This window comes from Aethalodelphis obliquidens, unplaced genomic scaffold, assembly GCF_003676395.1.
Source record: "Aethalodelphis obliquidens isolate GAN/ISIS:26980383/991018 unplaced genomic scaffold, ASM367639v1 scaffold99, whole genome shotgun sequence".
In the NCBI taxonomy this organism is placed as follows: domain Eukaryota; kingdom Metazoa; phylum Chordata; class Mammalia; order Artiodactyla; family Delphinidae; genus Aethalodelphis; species Aethalodelphis obliquidens.
In genome coordinates, this window is record NW_020838043.1 from 1,341,694 (window position 1) to 1,358,981 (window position 17,288).

The 17,288-nt window shown below is 39.2% G+C and overlaps 1 protein-coding gene across 3 annotated transcripts in view; it reads right to left on the reverse strand.

The window, feature by feature from the left end:
- The window catches only part of MBTPS2 (membrane bound transcription factor peptidase, site 2), a 40,804-nt gene that overhangs the window by 7,814 nt on the left and 15,702 nt on the right, over window positions 1–17,288 (reverse strand). The window contains exons 5-7 of one of the 3 annotated variants that reach the window (XM_027096109.1): window positions 16,305–16,432; window positions 8,202–8,320; window positions 7,093–7,273 (exon numbers count right to left, since the gene is read on the reverse strand). In XM_027096109.1, coding sequence (XP_026951910.1) covers window positions 7,093–7,273; window positions 8,202–8,320; window positions 16,305–16,432 — 428 coding nt within the window. Of the gene's footprint in view, window positions 1–7,092; window positions 7,274–8,201; window positions 8,321–10,892; window positions 13,736–16,304; window positions 16,433–17,288 lie in introns of those variants that run through there. The other 2 variants (XM_027096106.1, XM_027096107.1) reach the window with 2 other exon arrangements.

Sequence of the window (17,288 nt, forward strand, 5' to 3'; positions counted from 1 at the left end):
AAGTAAAGTTATCCCCGATTTCCAATACTACGAAAAGCATTATTAACAAGAGTGCCTTTAGGAGTGCTGGCGTGAAAATGGTTGTTGATATGCAATCTGACTTTATAAGGATTTTATATTTCAGGCAAAGGTTTCTGTTTGTTTTTAAATCTTTTCTTTTTTTCTTCTAGATCATTTGGTTAGACTGGATGTCCTTAAACACGCACTGTTGCCAACGCGAAGAACAAAACAGAGGTGAAGTAAACTAACAGATGCATCAATTTCTCCTCTGCAATGGCTAGCTGTGTGGGTAGTTTTGCCTTGTTTTCTTACCATAACTGAATGGGTATTTAAATTCTGGGTGATGAGTAATATTTAAAATATGAAAGCAAACTGTGAACAACTAATGGCACAAACTTGTGCCTATAATCACTCATCAGCCCTAACGGTAAACTATAAGGTAAAAAGGTGTTTAGGATTAAAAAAAAAAAAAAAAAAGATCCAGGCAAAAGCCCTCAGTATTTTTTCTCATCAGTTGCCAAGTCGCACCAATTTTTACCTTCTCATTATTTTTCTCTTTATTCCCACTAAAGGGTAGACTCCAATTCTTTCTCACTTGACCCATCTGAAGAGAGTACTAACGCATCTAGTTTACCACCTAGCTCTCATATGCAAACTTGTCCTACATACTGAATGCTTCAGATTAACCTTCCAGTGTAGAACTCTGAGAATGTAGCTCTTCTAATCCAAATATCCAAAGACTCTGTGCTGCTCCCAAACAGTCTAAATGCCATAGCCTAAAACATAAAGACTTCTACTTTTTTTTTTAGTCACCTTAGCTCATACTCTTCTCTTGCTGAACCAAATTATTAGCAGTTCCCTGACCAACTTCTAGTCTGTGGCGCCGAGGTTCATTTATATCGGTCTCCTGAAATTAAACTCACTGTTGAGGCCCAGCTCAAGAGCTGCTGCTATGAAGCCTGTCCTCATCTTTTCAGTCAAGACTGACTGCCATCAACTCTCACAACTCCCAATACTTTTTGTCATTAATTATATTTAACCTTGTACCGTAATGTGGGCATGGTCTAATTCTTTGATTAGACTGTGAGGTCTTTGAGGGAAAAGTTTCTCAGTATCTTATATAAGGTGAATAACTCAATATGCACTGAATACATAAATGGTGTTCTATGCCACTTGCCTTTGTATCAGTAATGATTTTTAAAAATTTACATCTGATGCTTGATTCTTATTTTTTCCTGGAGGAATGTATGCAACACAGAATTGAAAAGTCAAGAATTTGATATCACTGTTGATATAGCATGTCTGATAATACAACAGCTTAAAGGGGCCAAGCAGGTATCAAATAAATGAAGTGGATAGTGTGTGGAAAAAATAGGAAATGGTGGGGGTTGTGATGAATTAGAGAATACATACCTTGTTCTAGGCCACTCAACTTGGGGCCGAGAGTCAAGAGATCATCTATTTTATTCCATGAGAAAGAAGTCTGGACCCTCATGTGAAACCTTTTCTTTTTTCTTTTTTGGCCGTGCTGTGCAGCATGCGGGAACTTAGTTCCCCGACCAGGGATTGAACCCGTGCCCCCTGCAGTGGAGTCTTAACCACTGGACCACCAGGGAAGTCCCGAAACCTCTTAAATATTGGCAGCCAATTAAGAATTTTAAAAATATTGTGCAAGCCAAACCATACACATCTGTCAAGGCTGGCTGGATTTGGCCTCTAGGTTACCACCAATTTGTGACCTCTAGGTTATGGCTTCTTCCTATGGTGATTAATCCAATTAAAACATAAACTGATGGCTATGGCTACCATGACAAAATGAAGTGCCTCCTGACATACAGAATTTCCCATTATTTTGTTATCATGTGAGAAGTAAACTTGATATTTCTCTGTTTATCAATTTAAAAAAAGTTGTACATTTAAAAATGTATTTTATTTTAGAATCTTTTCTACTGGATCACATTAAAGGACAAGTCACTTAATTTCTGTGACTCAATTCTTAACCTATAAGACGGGTATGCCAGAGGTAATTTTCACATTAGTATACTGCTATCAACATGAGAGACCAATCCAATTCTACTTTGGAAGGCACATTCAAGACTGCAATGGGAGGGCTTCCCTGGTGGCGCAGTGGTTGGGAGTCCGCCTGCCGATGCAGGGGACACGGGTTCGTGCCCCGGTCTGGGAGGATCCCACATGCCGTGGAGAGGCTAGGCCCGTGAGCCATGGCCGCTGAGCCTGCACGTCCGAAGCCTGTGCTCCGCAACAGGAGAGGCCACAACAGTGAGAGGCCCACGTACCGCAAAAAAAAAAAAAAAAAAAAAAAAAAAGACTGCAATGGGAGGTCCCAGAGGCATTCATGGCTTCAGTTTAACTCTAGGAAATTAGAATTCTCCCTTAAATCTCCCCAGACTGGGAAAGAATTAGGGAAATTAAGACCAGAACAGTTTCATAATTCCATTACAAGGAGAACCTGCATATTCTGAATGTACCCTAAGATGGGCCCTAAGATACTTGTAGAAATAGTCTAGTCTTCAAAGGACGGTCTAGACCAGAGGTAATTTTGGAATAAGGCTGGAAGGAAGAGACTTTTTCAATCTATAGTTCACAGTACTCACTACTTTTTACATCACTAAAATGAATTGAACAATTTTCTTACCCTAGTTTAATAAATATATAAATGTAACTAGAGTTCCAATATAGGCATGCAAACCTATTTATTCTATTTATTTATTTATTTATTTATTTACTTATGGCTGCATTGGGTCTTCATTGCTGTGCGCGGGCTTTTGTGGCGAGTGGGGGCTACTCTTCGTTGCGGTGCGCAGGCTTCTCATTGCAGTGGCTTCTCTTGTTGTGGAGCACCGGCTCTAGGCACGCGGGCTTCAGTAGTTATGGCTCGCGGGCTCTAGAGCACAGGCTCAGTAGTTGGGGCGCACGGGCTTAGCTGCTCCGCGGCATGTGGGATCTTCCCGGACCAGGGATTGAACCCATGTCCCCTCCACTGGCAGGCAGATTCTTAACCACTGCGCCACCAGGGAAGTCCCTTTATTCTTAGTTCTATGGTAGAATTTATACCAGCACCACCTAGTACCAAGTAGTTAAAAAATTATAAACTCTCTCTCTCTCTTCAATTGGTGAGAGCAAAGAAACCTTGGATGATACCTTGATATTCACAATGGGAGAACAGACACTTTTTTCTAAACATTAGAGAAGATTTGAGCACAAGAACAATCTGGGTACTCAAACTATGTGGAAAAGATTTCCAGAGTTTTCCTTTTACTATTTTAAACTAAGTCAGGAACGGCCTTTTCTCACTTCAGTTAAAGATGCATAAGATAGGACAATACTCCCTGTGCCAGGCAGTTACAGGTATATACCCTCATCTCCTCTGAACAGGAATATAGGCTATTCAAAGGGGATGCCTGTGTCTGGACTCATAGCTTCATTTTAGGGAGCGGTTGCCTTTAGTATTCAATCTCACTCTTTTTAAAATGCCATTCAAATGCTGGACTTAGTAGTCTTTCTTATTCAAGACAATGCTTCCAAGAAAGAAAAAAAGGAATTTAGCTTTAGGCATATATGAAGAGTGTCTCCTGAAACTAAAGAAAGAGGATGCAAGCTACTTGTTAGAAAATAATCCCCAAAAAGAAACAAACTAGTTCTTGTCTGTAACTTTTAGTTTCATTCAAATCACTAAGTGGCATATGGACACAGAGCAATCTTAAATTAAGCAGAGGCTTGAATATGAAGAGGGGAACTTTGTTCTGTTCTGATGCAGAATGAAACCAGAGATTTATTCCAGGTACAAAGGGCTCTAAGCCTCACCCAGTGTCCTTTTTGGGGCTTCCTGGAAAGGCCATTCAATCTGCAAGGAGTGTGTGGGACAAGCTCCTTAGGCTTCTTGCCCCATGTACCAAGGGCAGAGGTGTAATTAAACCAGCCTTGGTTCTGTTGGTGCTGCTCATAGTTTAGCAGGTTAATGTTTAAAAATCAAAAACGAAAGGACTGACAGAAGAAAAAATAGTTCCCAACAATTTCATAAAATGAATAGTCATTTCATGTTGATTAACCACATTTTTCTAATTTGCCAGAAATATACCTGTTAATATTTTAAGGAGAACATCTAGTCTGCTTAATTAATACCGTAATTAATTAATATCTTAGGGAATATCTTTAAAAATTTAAAATTACACCTGGGAGAGTCAGGGTATGAAATGAGGCCAGAAATGATTGGCTGGGACAGCTTATGAGCACTTTCAGGGTCAGATCTTTCTAAGGTGGCTTTATTGTTTTCAAGTGGTATAAATTTTCAGAATTTGAATTATGTATATTGAATTCTACTCTAAATTGAATATGAATCACTTTTGGATTATGAGCTACTTTGCATTACCATATTTGGCTATATCTTTGCCATCTACTCATAATGTAGGATAACAAAAGTCCCTAGATACATGTAAAATAATATCAATCCATAGTTTTCTTGTTTTTTTTTTTTTTTTTTTTTTTTGTGGTACGCGGGCCTCTCACTGTTGTGGCCTCTCCCATTGCGGAGCACAGGCTCCGGACACGCAGGCTCAGCGGCCATGGCTCACGGGCATGTGGGATCTTCCCGGACCGGGGCACGAACCCGTGTCCCGTGCATCGGCAGGCGGACTCTCAACCACTGCGCCACCAGGGAAGCCCCGTAGTTTTCTTAAATGTCCATAGCCACTTTGGTCAAGTCTGCCATTAAAATTAATCTAGTAGGGCTTCCCTGGTGGCGCAGTGGTTGAGAGTTCGCTTGCCGATGCAGGGGACACGGCTTCGTGCCCCCGTCCGGGAAGATCCCACATGCCGCAGAGCAGCTGCGCCCGTGAGCCATGGCCGCTGACCCTGCGCGTCCGGAGCCTGTTGCTCTGCAACGGGAGAGGCCACAACAGTAAGAGGCCCACGTACCGCAAAAAAAAAAAAAAAAAAAAAAAAAAAAAAAAAAAATCTAGTATATATTTTAAGTTACATTTACAGTCATTAAGATTTCTACAGTCTGGCTGAGTATATGTACTCCATTTAAAAATGATTAAATGGAGGTACGGGTTTATCAGATACAGTCATCATGTAAAATCAGCAAGTATCCTAATACAGTCGCTCCTAAGGAAATGAGACATATATTGAAGAATTATTATTTTGGGATTGATTTTTTTATTAGTGTGGGAAGAGTAATATCTGCTTTGGGTTTTTAAACAAATACCTCCAAAATATAGCATATGATCCATAATAGTGAAATACTCAAAAAGTTAATAAGGGAAGAGTTTCAGAGTATTTCAAGAAAAATTTCACTTCCATTCTGTCTGCCTGAAAAAAGACAAAAGCTTAAACATCTGAAATGCAGATATTCTAAATAAAACAATCCTACTGGAGAGAGCTTTATTTGATTACGATGTCATTTTGGCTTTTGTAATTCAATACAGATTGTACCAAGTTTAGAGAAACTTGAGGAAAATGATAAAGGACTTAAGAAGTATGAAATTATGGATTATTTCTCTTACAGAAGAACACACTGTGGATTACACACCCAACTGAAAAGATGCGATACATGGAAAAACATGAGATGCAATATGAAGTACTGAGTGCTACCTACGAGGTATTTCTGCCCCTGCCAAAAATGGATCCTGAATCTAATCAAGCCTCTGGACCTAACTACCATCTATAGGAAATTTGGGGGATACCGAACATGTTAATGATAAATTTGACAAAACAAATGACTCAGTTTCTTCAATAAATGATATTAAAAATAAAAAGTCAGGGGGAATTGTTACAACTTAAAAGAGACTTAAAAGGCATACCATCCAACTTAAACCAACTATAAAAACAAAACCAGAGAAGAGTGCAGGTATTAGGAATTATTGTTAATTTTGTTAGGTGTGATAATAGTACTGTGGTCATGTCTAAAAGGTCATCATCTATTAAAGATATGCTGAAGTTTATGGATAAAATGACAGGATACCTGGGATGTGCTTTAAAATACTTCCCTCAAAAGTGGACAGGCTGGATAAAAAAAATGGCAAAATGTTGATAATTGCTGAAGCTAGGAGAAGGATACATGAGGTTTCATTTATACTACTCTCTCTCTCTTTTTTTTTTTTTTTTTGGGCCGTGCTGTATGACTTGTGGGATCTTCGTTCCCCGACTAGGGACTGAACCCATGCCTTCAGCAGTGAAAGCGTGGAGTCCTAACCACTGGACCACCAAGGAATTCCCTGTACTACTCTCTTGACATTTATGTATGTTTGAAAAATGTTTACAATAAAAAAAATTCTTAAAAATGGGTTATACATGGAAGACTACATTTGAAAAAAATTTTAAATCAGTTCTTACTACTTTGTCACTGTTGTACACAGTACTTTAATACAGTTATTCTTGATAATTAATCATATTTCTTAACCCCAGTAGATGTAGACAAGTATCCAGGCATTTCTTGACTTAAAGATGTAGTCTGTGAGCATAATTTGTGCTTTCCAGCACTTTCAATAATTTGGGTCCCCATAATTTTGTATGAAGAGTTGGCAGACTGGTTTTTCAGAGCTGGAAGAGCTAAAAATAAATTTGGAAGCTTCTGAGAATACACTTGCTTCACCCTGTCGCCTACGACACAGAACAACAGATGTGACTTCAGTGGGTATTTTCGGACACCAAGATGACTTCCTCTGGATGACTGCCACACAAAAAAACCCTACCCCAAACAGCTTTGGACATGCCACCATCCATACAGCACAAGGGTATTTAATTGCTGGAATTTAGTTAATTGGTTATGTTTGAGCTTGAATGCTGACTTAACACAAGTGTTTTTTAAATGCTGAAAGAATTAGATACTAGAGTTCTGAAAATCAAATATGAAATTAGTTAGAAGTTCAACAACAATATATAATAAACAAAACATACATATTAGTATCTAACTTACCAAGAAGAATGTTTACTAGTTTAGGCTTATTATTACTTTACTGATTTGTTTTAAATAAGTTAGGACAAAATAAATCTACAGACATGATCTAAGAATTAGCAAATGGCAAGTACTGCTGCTTGAAGCATTATATTATACTGAGGAGATATACACACCTCTAACTGGGAAGCTTAACTGCTGTAAAGTTGATGCACTTATACAGTAACCAATTTGGGGCTCATAGGCGATGGTATCGAGACATTCATTCCAATCTTGTACATTTGTAACAGGACAATCCTGTAGATGGGTGACAAGGTCTCCCACAAAAAGGCCTCTGGGTCCAATGGCAGGTGAGTCCTTGGGAAGAGGGCAGAATTAAATCAGATAATGTGTGAAGACAAGCTATGATTAATCTGAGCAAATAATAAAGACACTGACTTAATTAAGTAGACTATTTTGAATAATGTAGAAAATAATCCAGCTTTGAATCCAAGATGTATAGTCCTAGAAAATTAACAAAATAACACCCAATAATTATACTTTTCATATTTCACTAAAATTTTGAATTTTTCACAAATGAAAACCAAACAAACCCCACTTGCCAACAGTTAAGATTAAAATGATAAACTTTTTCCCAAACCGCTAATTAAAATTTTTTGTGAAAGTAGTCATCAGAATGCTTTCAATGTCCTATATCATCAATGGATAAAATTATAAGACTTATCTAAACACAGTCCCAAATATGCAGACAATACCGTCAGCACAATGAACACATGAGTACATGAGGCAGTTGCTCACAAGGTAATTTTCCTTGTCCCAAAGTGTGAAGAGAAGACTTGATACCATCATAGTAGTCTAAGGGAGTGAAATACAGAGTTGAAGACATTAATTTAAACTCCCACGAAATGTTCTGCTGGCTAGCCTAGGTTCCATCTTTCTTACTTCTTAGGAGTAAAGACATCTGACTCAAAAGCAGAGTTATAAAAATAAACAGTAAAGGTAAATGATGCATTTAATCAAACTACAGTTAGAAAGTCTTGATACTATCCTTGTAACTCAGAACAGAAACAATTTTCAGTATTTTAAAAGAGCCAATGTAGTTCACAAAACTATTTCTTTGATTTGAAAGGATTACAGTAATTTCTTCAGGAGAAACTGAGCATTCTGTACATGAGAACAGTTTGAATAAAAGTTCCTTAAAAAAAAAAAAAGTTCCTGACATAAAATGCTAAGTGTTACATCACAAAATCTGGCGAAAAAATACCCCAAGTAATCTGTTATTTACCTCAGCAACTTCAGTGATAAGCACCCCGACTCCAGTGTAGTAAAACGGCAAGAGAATTACAGGAAGGAGAACAAGAGCTAAAATACCCAGGAGTGCAAGGACGAAATTATGCCAGATACCTGAAAAGAGGGAAAAAAAGGAATAAGCTCAACCAGGGGCAGGAATGATATCATTCCAGGTAGTTGTACTTCATAATACTTAGGCATTCTGATAAATTAGTAAAGTAACCAGAAGAAGCTGTGAGGCAGACAGATCTACTTATTAGTTCAGAAGACAGATGTTCAGTTAGAGGTTTCTTCCATTTCAGATATTAAAATCTAAAATGAGCATGTTAATACAATACTAGGAAGACCACATGCTAATATGATTTAACACTATTAGAATCTATATTCGATTACATATATACCTCTATTATATATGTGAAGGTGTGTGTGTATATAATGAATAGAATATCTTCTACTTACTACTCTTTTCTCAGAAAATGTATACATATTAATTTAAACATAGTTGTGAAAAAAAAACATACTTGTGATCTTTGAAAGGAACTTCAGAGCTATCAAATAAAAGTTATGATGAAGTAAAAAACATTCTTGCTGAACTGGGGTATGTATCTTACATCAAGACTATAACTATCTCTGCCATCTCTGAAGAGATGGTTAGGTGAACCCAGTGGTGTGCTGGAGCCTGTTCCTACCAGCTTGCCACAGCTGACCGGGCCTCTTTAACCAACTCCTCCTTCAGGAACTTCAAGTTGGCGCTTTGAAATTGGCCACGGTGGGAGTATTTACACCACAGAAACCAGCAAATGCTACATATCAGAGCTCTCCACCCTCTCCTCCAGGGCTAGATGTTAAACATTCACTAGCATACCTCTAGATTACCCCCCCTCCCATACCGATCCTTGCCCTCTAGTACAGTTTTTCTCATAAGGCAGGGTGGAAGCACTACCCACTCTCTGAGCAGTGTGATTCTTAGTTGTGCAGGTCTTGTCCTTTACAATACAGGACATATAGCATTCCCGACTCCATCCTCTGAAAGTCATTAGTGTTCTCCAGTCACTGAGACAAGCAAACAACTGCCCTCACCCCACACATTCCAAATATCCCCAGGAGGGTGATAGCACCAGTGGTTGAGGACCAGTGTTCTATAATGATAGAAACATAACTTAAAAGACATCTCCCAGACTCTCAGGAGGCTGAGTATGGCCATATGACTGTTTCGGCAAAAGGATGCAAGTGGAAGTGATGGGGATTGTCTTACTGGCTGGAATGTAGCTATGATGGAGCTAAACCTGAGTCCATGACGCAGAAGCTGCATGTTGGGAATAGTAGAGCTAAGACAGAAAGAGTCTGAGTCCCTCAAATCATAGAATTATCATATCAGCATTGAACTACTTACATTTGCAATGTTTTATGAGAGTTTAAGTCACTACTATTTTTAGCTTTTACAGCAGCCAGATACCTAGCTAATATGGATCATATTCACAATGTAAAATGTTCCTCTAGTCCAGGACATATTGGGTAAACAATATTTTCTGTTTTGCACACAGCAAGATCTTTTTTTTTTTTTTTTTTCGGTACGCGGGCCCCCCACTGATGTGACCTCTCCCGCCATGGAGCACAGGCTCTGGACGCGCAGGCCCAGCGGCCATGGCTCACGGGCCCAGCCGCTCCGCGGCATGTGGGATCCTCCCAGACCGGGGCACGAACCCGTGTCCCCTGCATCGGCAGGCGGACTCTCAACCACCGTGCCACCAGGGAAGCCCCAGAAAGATCTTTTAAAAACACTAATGGTATCAAGCTATTTATCACAAACTATATTTTGCTTTTTCATTTATATATTTTCGACTTCTTCCTCACCTGCACATTCATATCTAACCCACTTCTTATATCCACTAGAGTAATCCATTTCAAAAAAAAACATTGACTTATTTATAAGGTTCCCTCCTAATGATCACTTAGGCTGTTTTAACTTTTTCATACAATGCTGCAACAAACAGCTTTGCTCATATTGTTATGCATCTAATTAAGAATGCATCTGAGGGTATGGAAAATTGCACAGAAATGGAATTATTGGGTCAAAAAATACATGCATTAAAACTGACCTCCAACAAGTTTGCATTATATTCTAAGTGGCATATGTTTCCCCACCCTCTGAACAATACTGGATGGGATGCTATCATAACTTTAGACTGCCATCTGCTAGGTGAAAGGTAAAATCTCATTCTGATTTCTATTTCTTTAATGATGAGTGAGCTTGTACATTTTTCATGCTTATTAAATGGTTATTTGTATTTTTGTCTGAGAATTGCTTACTTCTATCCACTATCAGTTTACATTTTTTGACTGGGTTGTCTTTTTTTTCTTAAACTAATTTATATATATTATTATTTGTAATACATACACTGAGGAATTTGTTCTTCTGTACGAGGTATTATAATCATTTCCTCCAGTTTGTTTGGCTTGGTTTATAGTTTTGCCTATGCAGACATTTTAAATTTTGGTGAGGTCAAATGTCTCCTTTTGTATTAAGCCTTTCCCAGTTCAAGACTACAGAAGACACTCACCTGTGTTTTCTTGTATTGTTTTCATAGGTTTTTTTTTTTTTTTAATTTTCACTCGAGGCATGCGGGTTCTTAGTTCCCCCACCAGGGATTGAGCCCATGCCCCCTGCAGTGGAAGCACAGTCTTAACCACTGGATGGTCAGGGAAGTCCCTAGCATCATTTAAAAAACAAAATTAAAACAAACAGAAAAAATCTCTAATTCTTTGACCCACTGGAATTTACTCTAGTGAAACTAATTAGGAATACAGCTATACCACCCCACCACCCTGTTGCTAGTCCCAAGACAATTTCACAAAATAATCCAGCCCCATTGATTATATTTGCCACCATTACCATGTGCTAAATTCAACTTTCCCCTTAACCCCTCAGGAGGGCCTAAAAGCTTGCACCCGACCTCTCCCTTATCAGGATGACACCACCATACGACCCTGGCTTTTCTCATCCAAGCAACAGTCAGAGGGGCACACAGCAGCACTGCTTCTTTGACTCTCTGGGCTGGACTCTCCTATCTCTTGTCAGGGATGCAGCTGGTACCAGACCACCCTGTTGGATTCCAGATTTGCCCATGATGGCTAAATTGCAATGCAGGTACCTTTATTTCCTTTATTTAAACAATCTCTTGTTCATTAATGATTTGCTTTTTGAGTATACCAAACAAATTTTTGTTACAATTTTTACTTTCTCTAGAGCAGGGTTTCTCAACAGTGGCACTACTGGCATTCTGGGCCAGATAATTTTTTGTTGTGGGGGACTATCTTGTGCACTGTAAAATGTTTAGCAGCATCCCTGGCCTCTACCCACCAGATGCCAGTCGTACCCTCCCTGTTTTCTCTATTTTCTAGGTACAACATTTATATAGGCAAGTTTTTTTCTTTCTTTAGAACAGGTATTTTATTTTTTGCTTTTTCTATTACAAGGGATGTATGTACCAAGTATTAAAAAGTCAATACACACACAACATATTCCACAACTGAGCACCACTCCTTAACTAAACAGGCAAAGAAATGACACTAAAAGACAGCACCTGGTAGTATTTGGGGGAAAATAAAAAGACTAAAACAGGTTTAAATCGACTACTACATCCCATCCAATATTGAATACTACACAATCCAGTGCATCTAAAAGGTAGTTATGCAAAATGTGTTAATGTCAAAGAATACAACCAAAATTAAGATGGCAAACTAAACCTATATAACTTTTTTAAACAGGAAAATACTTTATAGATGCATGTAACTGTCCTTCTTTTAAAGAAAATCTCCAACGTTATCTACTTGCAGAAAAACCATATATAGAACTACTAAACGTATTCTTAAAAGTATAAATGTGAACATTTAGAAAATCCGTAACTTTAAAATCATAAATAGACGAACTTGATATTTAAAAGAATGTGAAAAGTCCCATTTTTAGCACAGTTGTATAAACAACAGTCTTTTGATGTGAGCTTCATGAATTGTCCTTTTGTGACCAAATGTTACAAAAACATAACGTTTTTCAAACTGTATTACAGAACAAGACAGAACATCTTAACAATGTTATCTTATATAAAGAATTACTTTTTTTATCTTTTAAATTTTACTTTTACTAACCTATCAAAACCTGACCCTTAGACGTGTTAGAGTCATTAAAAAAATTCTTTTCTAGAAACAGTACACAAAAAAGAGGCATATTTATTTCCCATCACATTATTGGAAGATGCTTTCCGAGCCTGAGAAGTTTCTTCTCTCCTTTTTACTGTCTATCTTTATTCTTAGCATGTGCTAAGATATGAGTTTTCAGGTTAGCTGACTGAGTAAATGTCTTATTACAGTAATTGAAGGGGCATATGAAGGGCCTCTCTCCGGTATGGATTCGCACATGGGTACGCAAATTGAAATCCAGGGAAAAGCTTTTTCCGCAGCCTTCGAAGGTGCACTGAAAGGGCTTCTCTCCCGTATGCACCAGTTGATGACGTTTCAGTTTTGAGCTCTCAACAAAAGCTTTGCCACATTCTGCACATACGTGGACTCTGGGACCATGGGTGTGCAGATGCTTTCTCAAAGCAGACTTATCCCTGAACATCTTCATGCAGCCTTTGCTAGGGCAAGCTATTGATTTCGGGGGCTCTTCTTTGGTTTTCTGGGGCTTCTTTCTAGTAAATTCTGCCACTTGTTTGGGATCTGAGAGGTCAAGGCCAGGAATTCCTCCAGGAGGCAGCTTCTTCCCCGTCAGGTACTCTGAATAACCAAGAGTTCGTTTCTCAGCAGCCTGTCTAGTCTCGTGGCCTCTCTCATCGCACGTGGAGCACGTGGTGACGGCGAACACGCCTTCCAGGGATTTGACGTGCACCTGCTCCTGCTCCCACTTCTCGCTGCCCACCTCGGAGCTGCTTGCCGCCCTGGCCTTGCCGCCGGCGTAACTATTCTTATCGCTGGGCTTTGTGCCTTGGCCACTGTCCTTCCTGCTGTGGCTGTAGGCCGAGGAGGACGTGGAGGGTGGTGACAAGGGAGCCAGGGTCTCCTGGAAGCAGTTGTTTTCGTCGGCCAGGATGGCCGTCTTGTTCTCCAGGTTGGTGACCTGCAGGTCTTCAGACCGGTAGTAGCCCATCACCTCCTCCTGCATCTGCATCATGATCATTTCCTTGTTGCAGTCCCCTTGGTTTGGGGTGCTGATAATGAGAGGCTGCAGCACGAGCAGAGACGTATGGTGGTGGCCATCGTGGACACAGCTGCCGCTGATGTCTTCGTACTCCTTGGCTGCCTCAACCGCCATTGTCTCCACAGGGACGGTCTCCACAGGGACGGTCTCCACAGGGACGGTCTCCACAGGGACAGTCTCCACAGGGACGGTCTCCACAGGGACGGTCTCCACAGGGACGGTCTCCACAGGGATCTGGTGCAGCTCCACAGCATCTGCGTACATCTCCGAGTTTTCTGTCATGATGTAGAAAATGTTGTTTGAGGCCATGGCCGAGGGCTCTTCTGAGGCTTTGGCTACTGGGCAGCGAACGAACGACAAGACGGCCGCGGAAAAGAAAGGCTGTGAGAGAAAAGCCCGAGCTCCAGAGGAAAGAGAGGGCGGTTCCGGTGCGGGACGCGGAAAACGCAGACGACGTGGAAGCTTCTGGACCCGCCTCACACGTTCGCTTTGGGGCACACCCCCCACCGTACATGCGCTTTACGTCACCCCACACACACGCTTTGCGTCACCCCGCACACGCGCTTTGCGGCACCACCCCCTCCCCGCACATGCGCTTTGGGCACCCTGCACATGCGCTTTGGAGCACTCCCCCTGCACATGCGCTTTGGGGCACCACCGGCACATGCGCTTTGGGCACCCTGCACATGCGCTTTGGAGCACTCCCCCCCACCCTGCCCCGCACATGTGCTTTGGGGCACCCCGCACATGCGCTTCTAAGCTGGGGCACCCCAGCAGAGTGCAGGACCATGCTCATGCCCACGCTCACACACGTGCGTGCGCCAGCTCTCCTGCCACTGCGTGCCTCTTTGCTCAGCGCGCCAAGCTATTGTTTTTTTTGAATACAGCAACCAGGCTCTACAGAATTTTTCTGTATTTCATTTCCATTGACTTTTTTGTCCCTCCCCCTCCCCCCGCCAGGTATATAATAGTATGGGCGGGGAAGGCCTACTCCTTTCTAATACTTATGCTTCTTTTTTTTCTTATTCGATTGCACTGACCCACATTTACAGGCCATTTTTAACAGTATCAGTGGAATGCTTGTCCTGCCCGTTAATAGGAATGCTTCTAAGTGTTATACCATTAGGAAGTAACCAGCTATTTCTGTTTAGTACTTCTACTAAAGATTTTTGGGTTTTAGCCATTAATGGATGTTGACTTTTGTTAAATACCGACTTCAATATCTGCTGAGATGAGGATATTTTTCTCTTAAGAGTAATTAATGTTTACCACATTCAAATCAGATTTCCTAATTTTAAGCCATCCTTGCACTGTTTAGATACACCAACCGTCTGTAGAATTTTTTTGTGCTTTACAAGTATCAGTGGTACACTGACTTTTAAAAAATTCTTAGTTTCCTTCTCTATGTGACCTGGAAAGTTTATACTAAATTGGAATTGAAACGAAAAATTTTTTCCTTCAAGATTCCTTCAAGACTTGAAAGAATTCTACCTATGAAACTTTCAGGACCACTCTTAAACTTTCTTAATTTCTCCCATGGTAATTAGCCTATTTATATTTTTTTTTCTGTCTCCACTGGGGTTAATTTCGGCTGTTTAAAAAAAAAGATAATTATCCAGGTTTGTGAAAATTTTTTGCAGAGATGAACAAAGAACACTTTTATAATTGTTTAAAATTTCTCTATCAGTTGTCATTCCCCAATCTGACTGCTAATTCTGTCTATAATGCTTTCTCCCATTTAATCTTTTTTTTCTTCAAAGAACTCTTTTATTTAACAGTTCTATTTTTTCTAATTTATTATTTTTTGCCTATATGCATGCTAATTACATCATTTCTTACCTATTTTATAGTTCTTTTCTCACTTCCTCAGTTTAACTGATTTACTTTAATTTCTTATTTCATAATAATTGCCTAAGGCAGTGACTTTTCCTTTTAGCAAAACCTTACACATTATTTCATTATCATTTTTAAACATACTGCAATTATGGTTTTGAATTAAATTGGCCAATTTTTATAAGTTTCATGGGCACTTGAAAAGAAATTGTCATGGTATAGGATTTGACATAACTGTTGATTTTGACCTTGCTAATTAGAGCTTTGATGATTGAAACTTTTTCATACTTAACCTGCTATGTGTTGAGAGATGAGATAAGCCTCCCTTATTACATTTCTGTTTTTTCCTTGTACTTTTCCCATTTTTGTTTTGATGATGTGTTACTTTATTCAGTAAGACTCACGATTACATTTCCATTGTGGATTACACTCCTTATGATTATCAAGTGATCTCCTATGTCTAATTTAATGCTTTAGTCATATTTTCATGATATGTTCTCATTTTTTCAATCTTTTAAAAATAATTCATGTTAAAAAAATGAAAAAAACTGGAATGTAAATTATTTTGCTCTACCACTTCTGACTGAGAGTGTTTTTTAAAAAAATTTACTTATTTATGTATTTACTTTTGGCTGCGTTGGGTCTTTGTTGCTGTGCACGGGTGTTCTCTAGTTGTGGCGAGCGGGGGCTACTCTTCGTTGCGATGCGTGGGCTTCTCAATGCGGTGGCTTCTCTTGTTGTGGAGCATGGGCTCTAGGTGTGTGGGCTTCAGTAGTTGTGGCACACAGGCTCAGTAGTTGTGGCTCGCGGGCTCTAGAGCACAGGCTCAGTAGTTGTGGCGCACGAGCTTAGTTGCTCCGTGGCACGTGGGATCTTCCCGGACCAGGGCTTGAACCCGTGTCCCCTGCATTGGCAGGCGGATTCTTAAGCACTGCGCCACCAGGGAAGCCCTGACTGAGAGTCTTATAAACTGAATTTATCAACCAAAAGGTGAGGTGTTTTCAGTTGTGATGTACTTTCCATAAAACCACTAATAACACACAGATGAATAAAGAAATTTAAGTCTTTTACCTGCGCAAAATATCCTTAGCTGCTGGACTGGTGATATAAGTTGCAAATGAGTGGTGAACAGATCAACAAATGCTCCAGGATAAATAATGAAGAGAAAAATCCCAAAGCCATTAAATCGAACTTGTTCCCTAAGAAATCACATAAGAAAAAGGAATTTACTACTAGTATTGCATTTTTCAGATTAATAATGCATGTAATCTTAAAACTTCCCACTGTAATTCAAATTCTTGCTTAAAATACAAGTCTCTCTGAAGAGTCAAAAAATTACATATGATATATATCATCATAATTTTATAATAGCATACAGATTTAGTTACCAGTGGAATTGCATTTTGTAAAACAGGGCATTCTGAAATAGACTTAACAACTTCAAAAATTTTTAGAAACCAATATGCTGAGCAAATAACTTAAAATTAGTCACTTGTATAAAGAAATAGTTAATATTTCTATGAGAAACTAAATGAAAAACATTTTTATGGTTTATTCTGAATTATTTTCAGGGAAGGAGATAGTAGAAAATAGAATTCAAGTAAATTATCTAAATATTTATATTTCTCTTAGCCATTATAAAGGTGGAGGTTTATCTAAGTGTATTCCTGTTGAATTAATGTTAAAAATAAGTACTGCATTTAAAAATGCATAATGCTCAGACTGTCCTCAAGAGAACTATTTTTTATCAATTCATTCTCTAAAACTGGAATTACATTTAAAAGCCTCGTAAGACCACACAGCTACTCTAAAAAAAGCATCATCTAAATATATTGTGCTGTCACCTAGCATTAACTATATAAGATGACTGTAAAATTCACTTTTTCTTGGCAGTGGGATTTTATAAAATATTACCCAAACTATTTCACAAACATATTATGAATGATTAAATTGTAATAACAATGCTTTTCTATGTAAAACCCTAAAAGCTGCAAAGTTAAGGTGGAAGTAAAGATGAAAGAGAGAAAAGAAAAAAGTAGCCGACCACTTAAACCA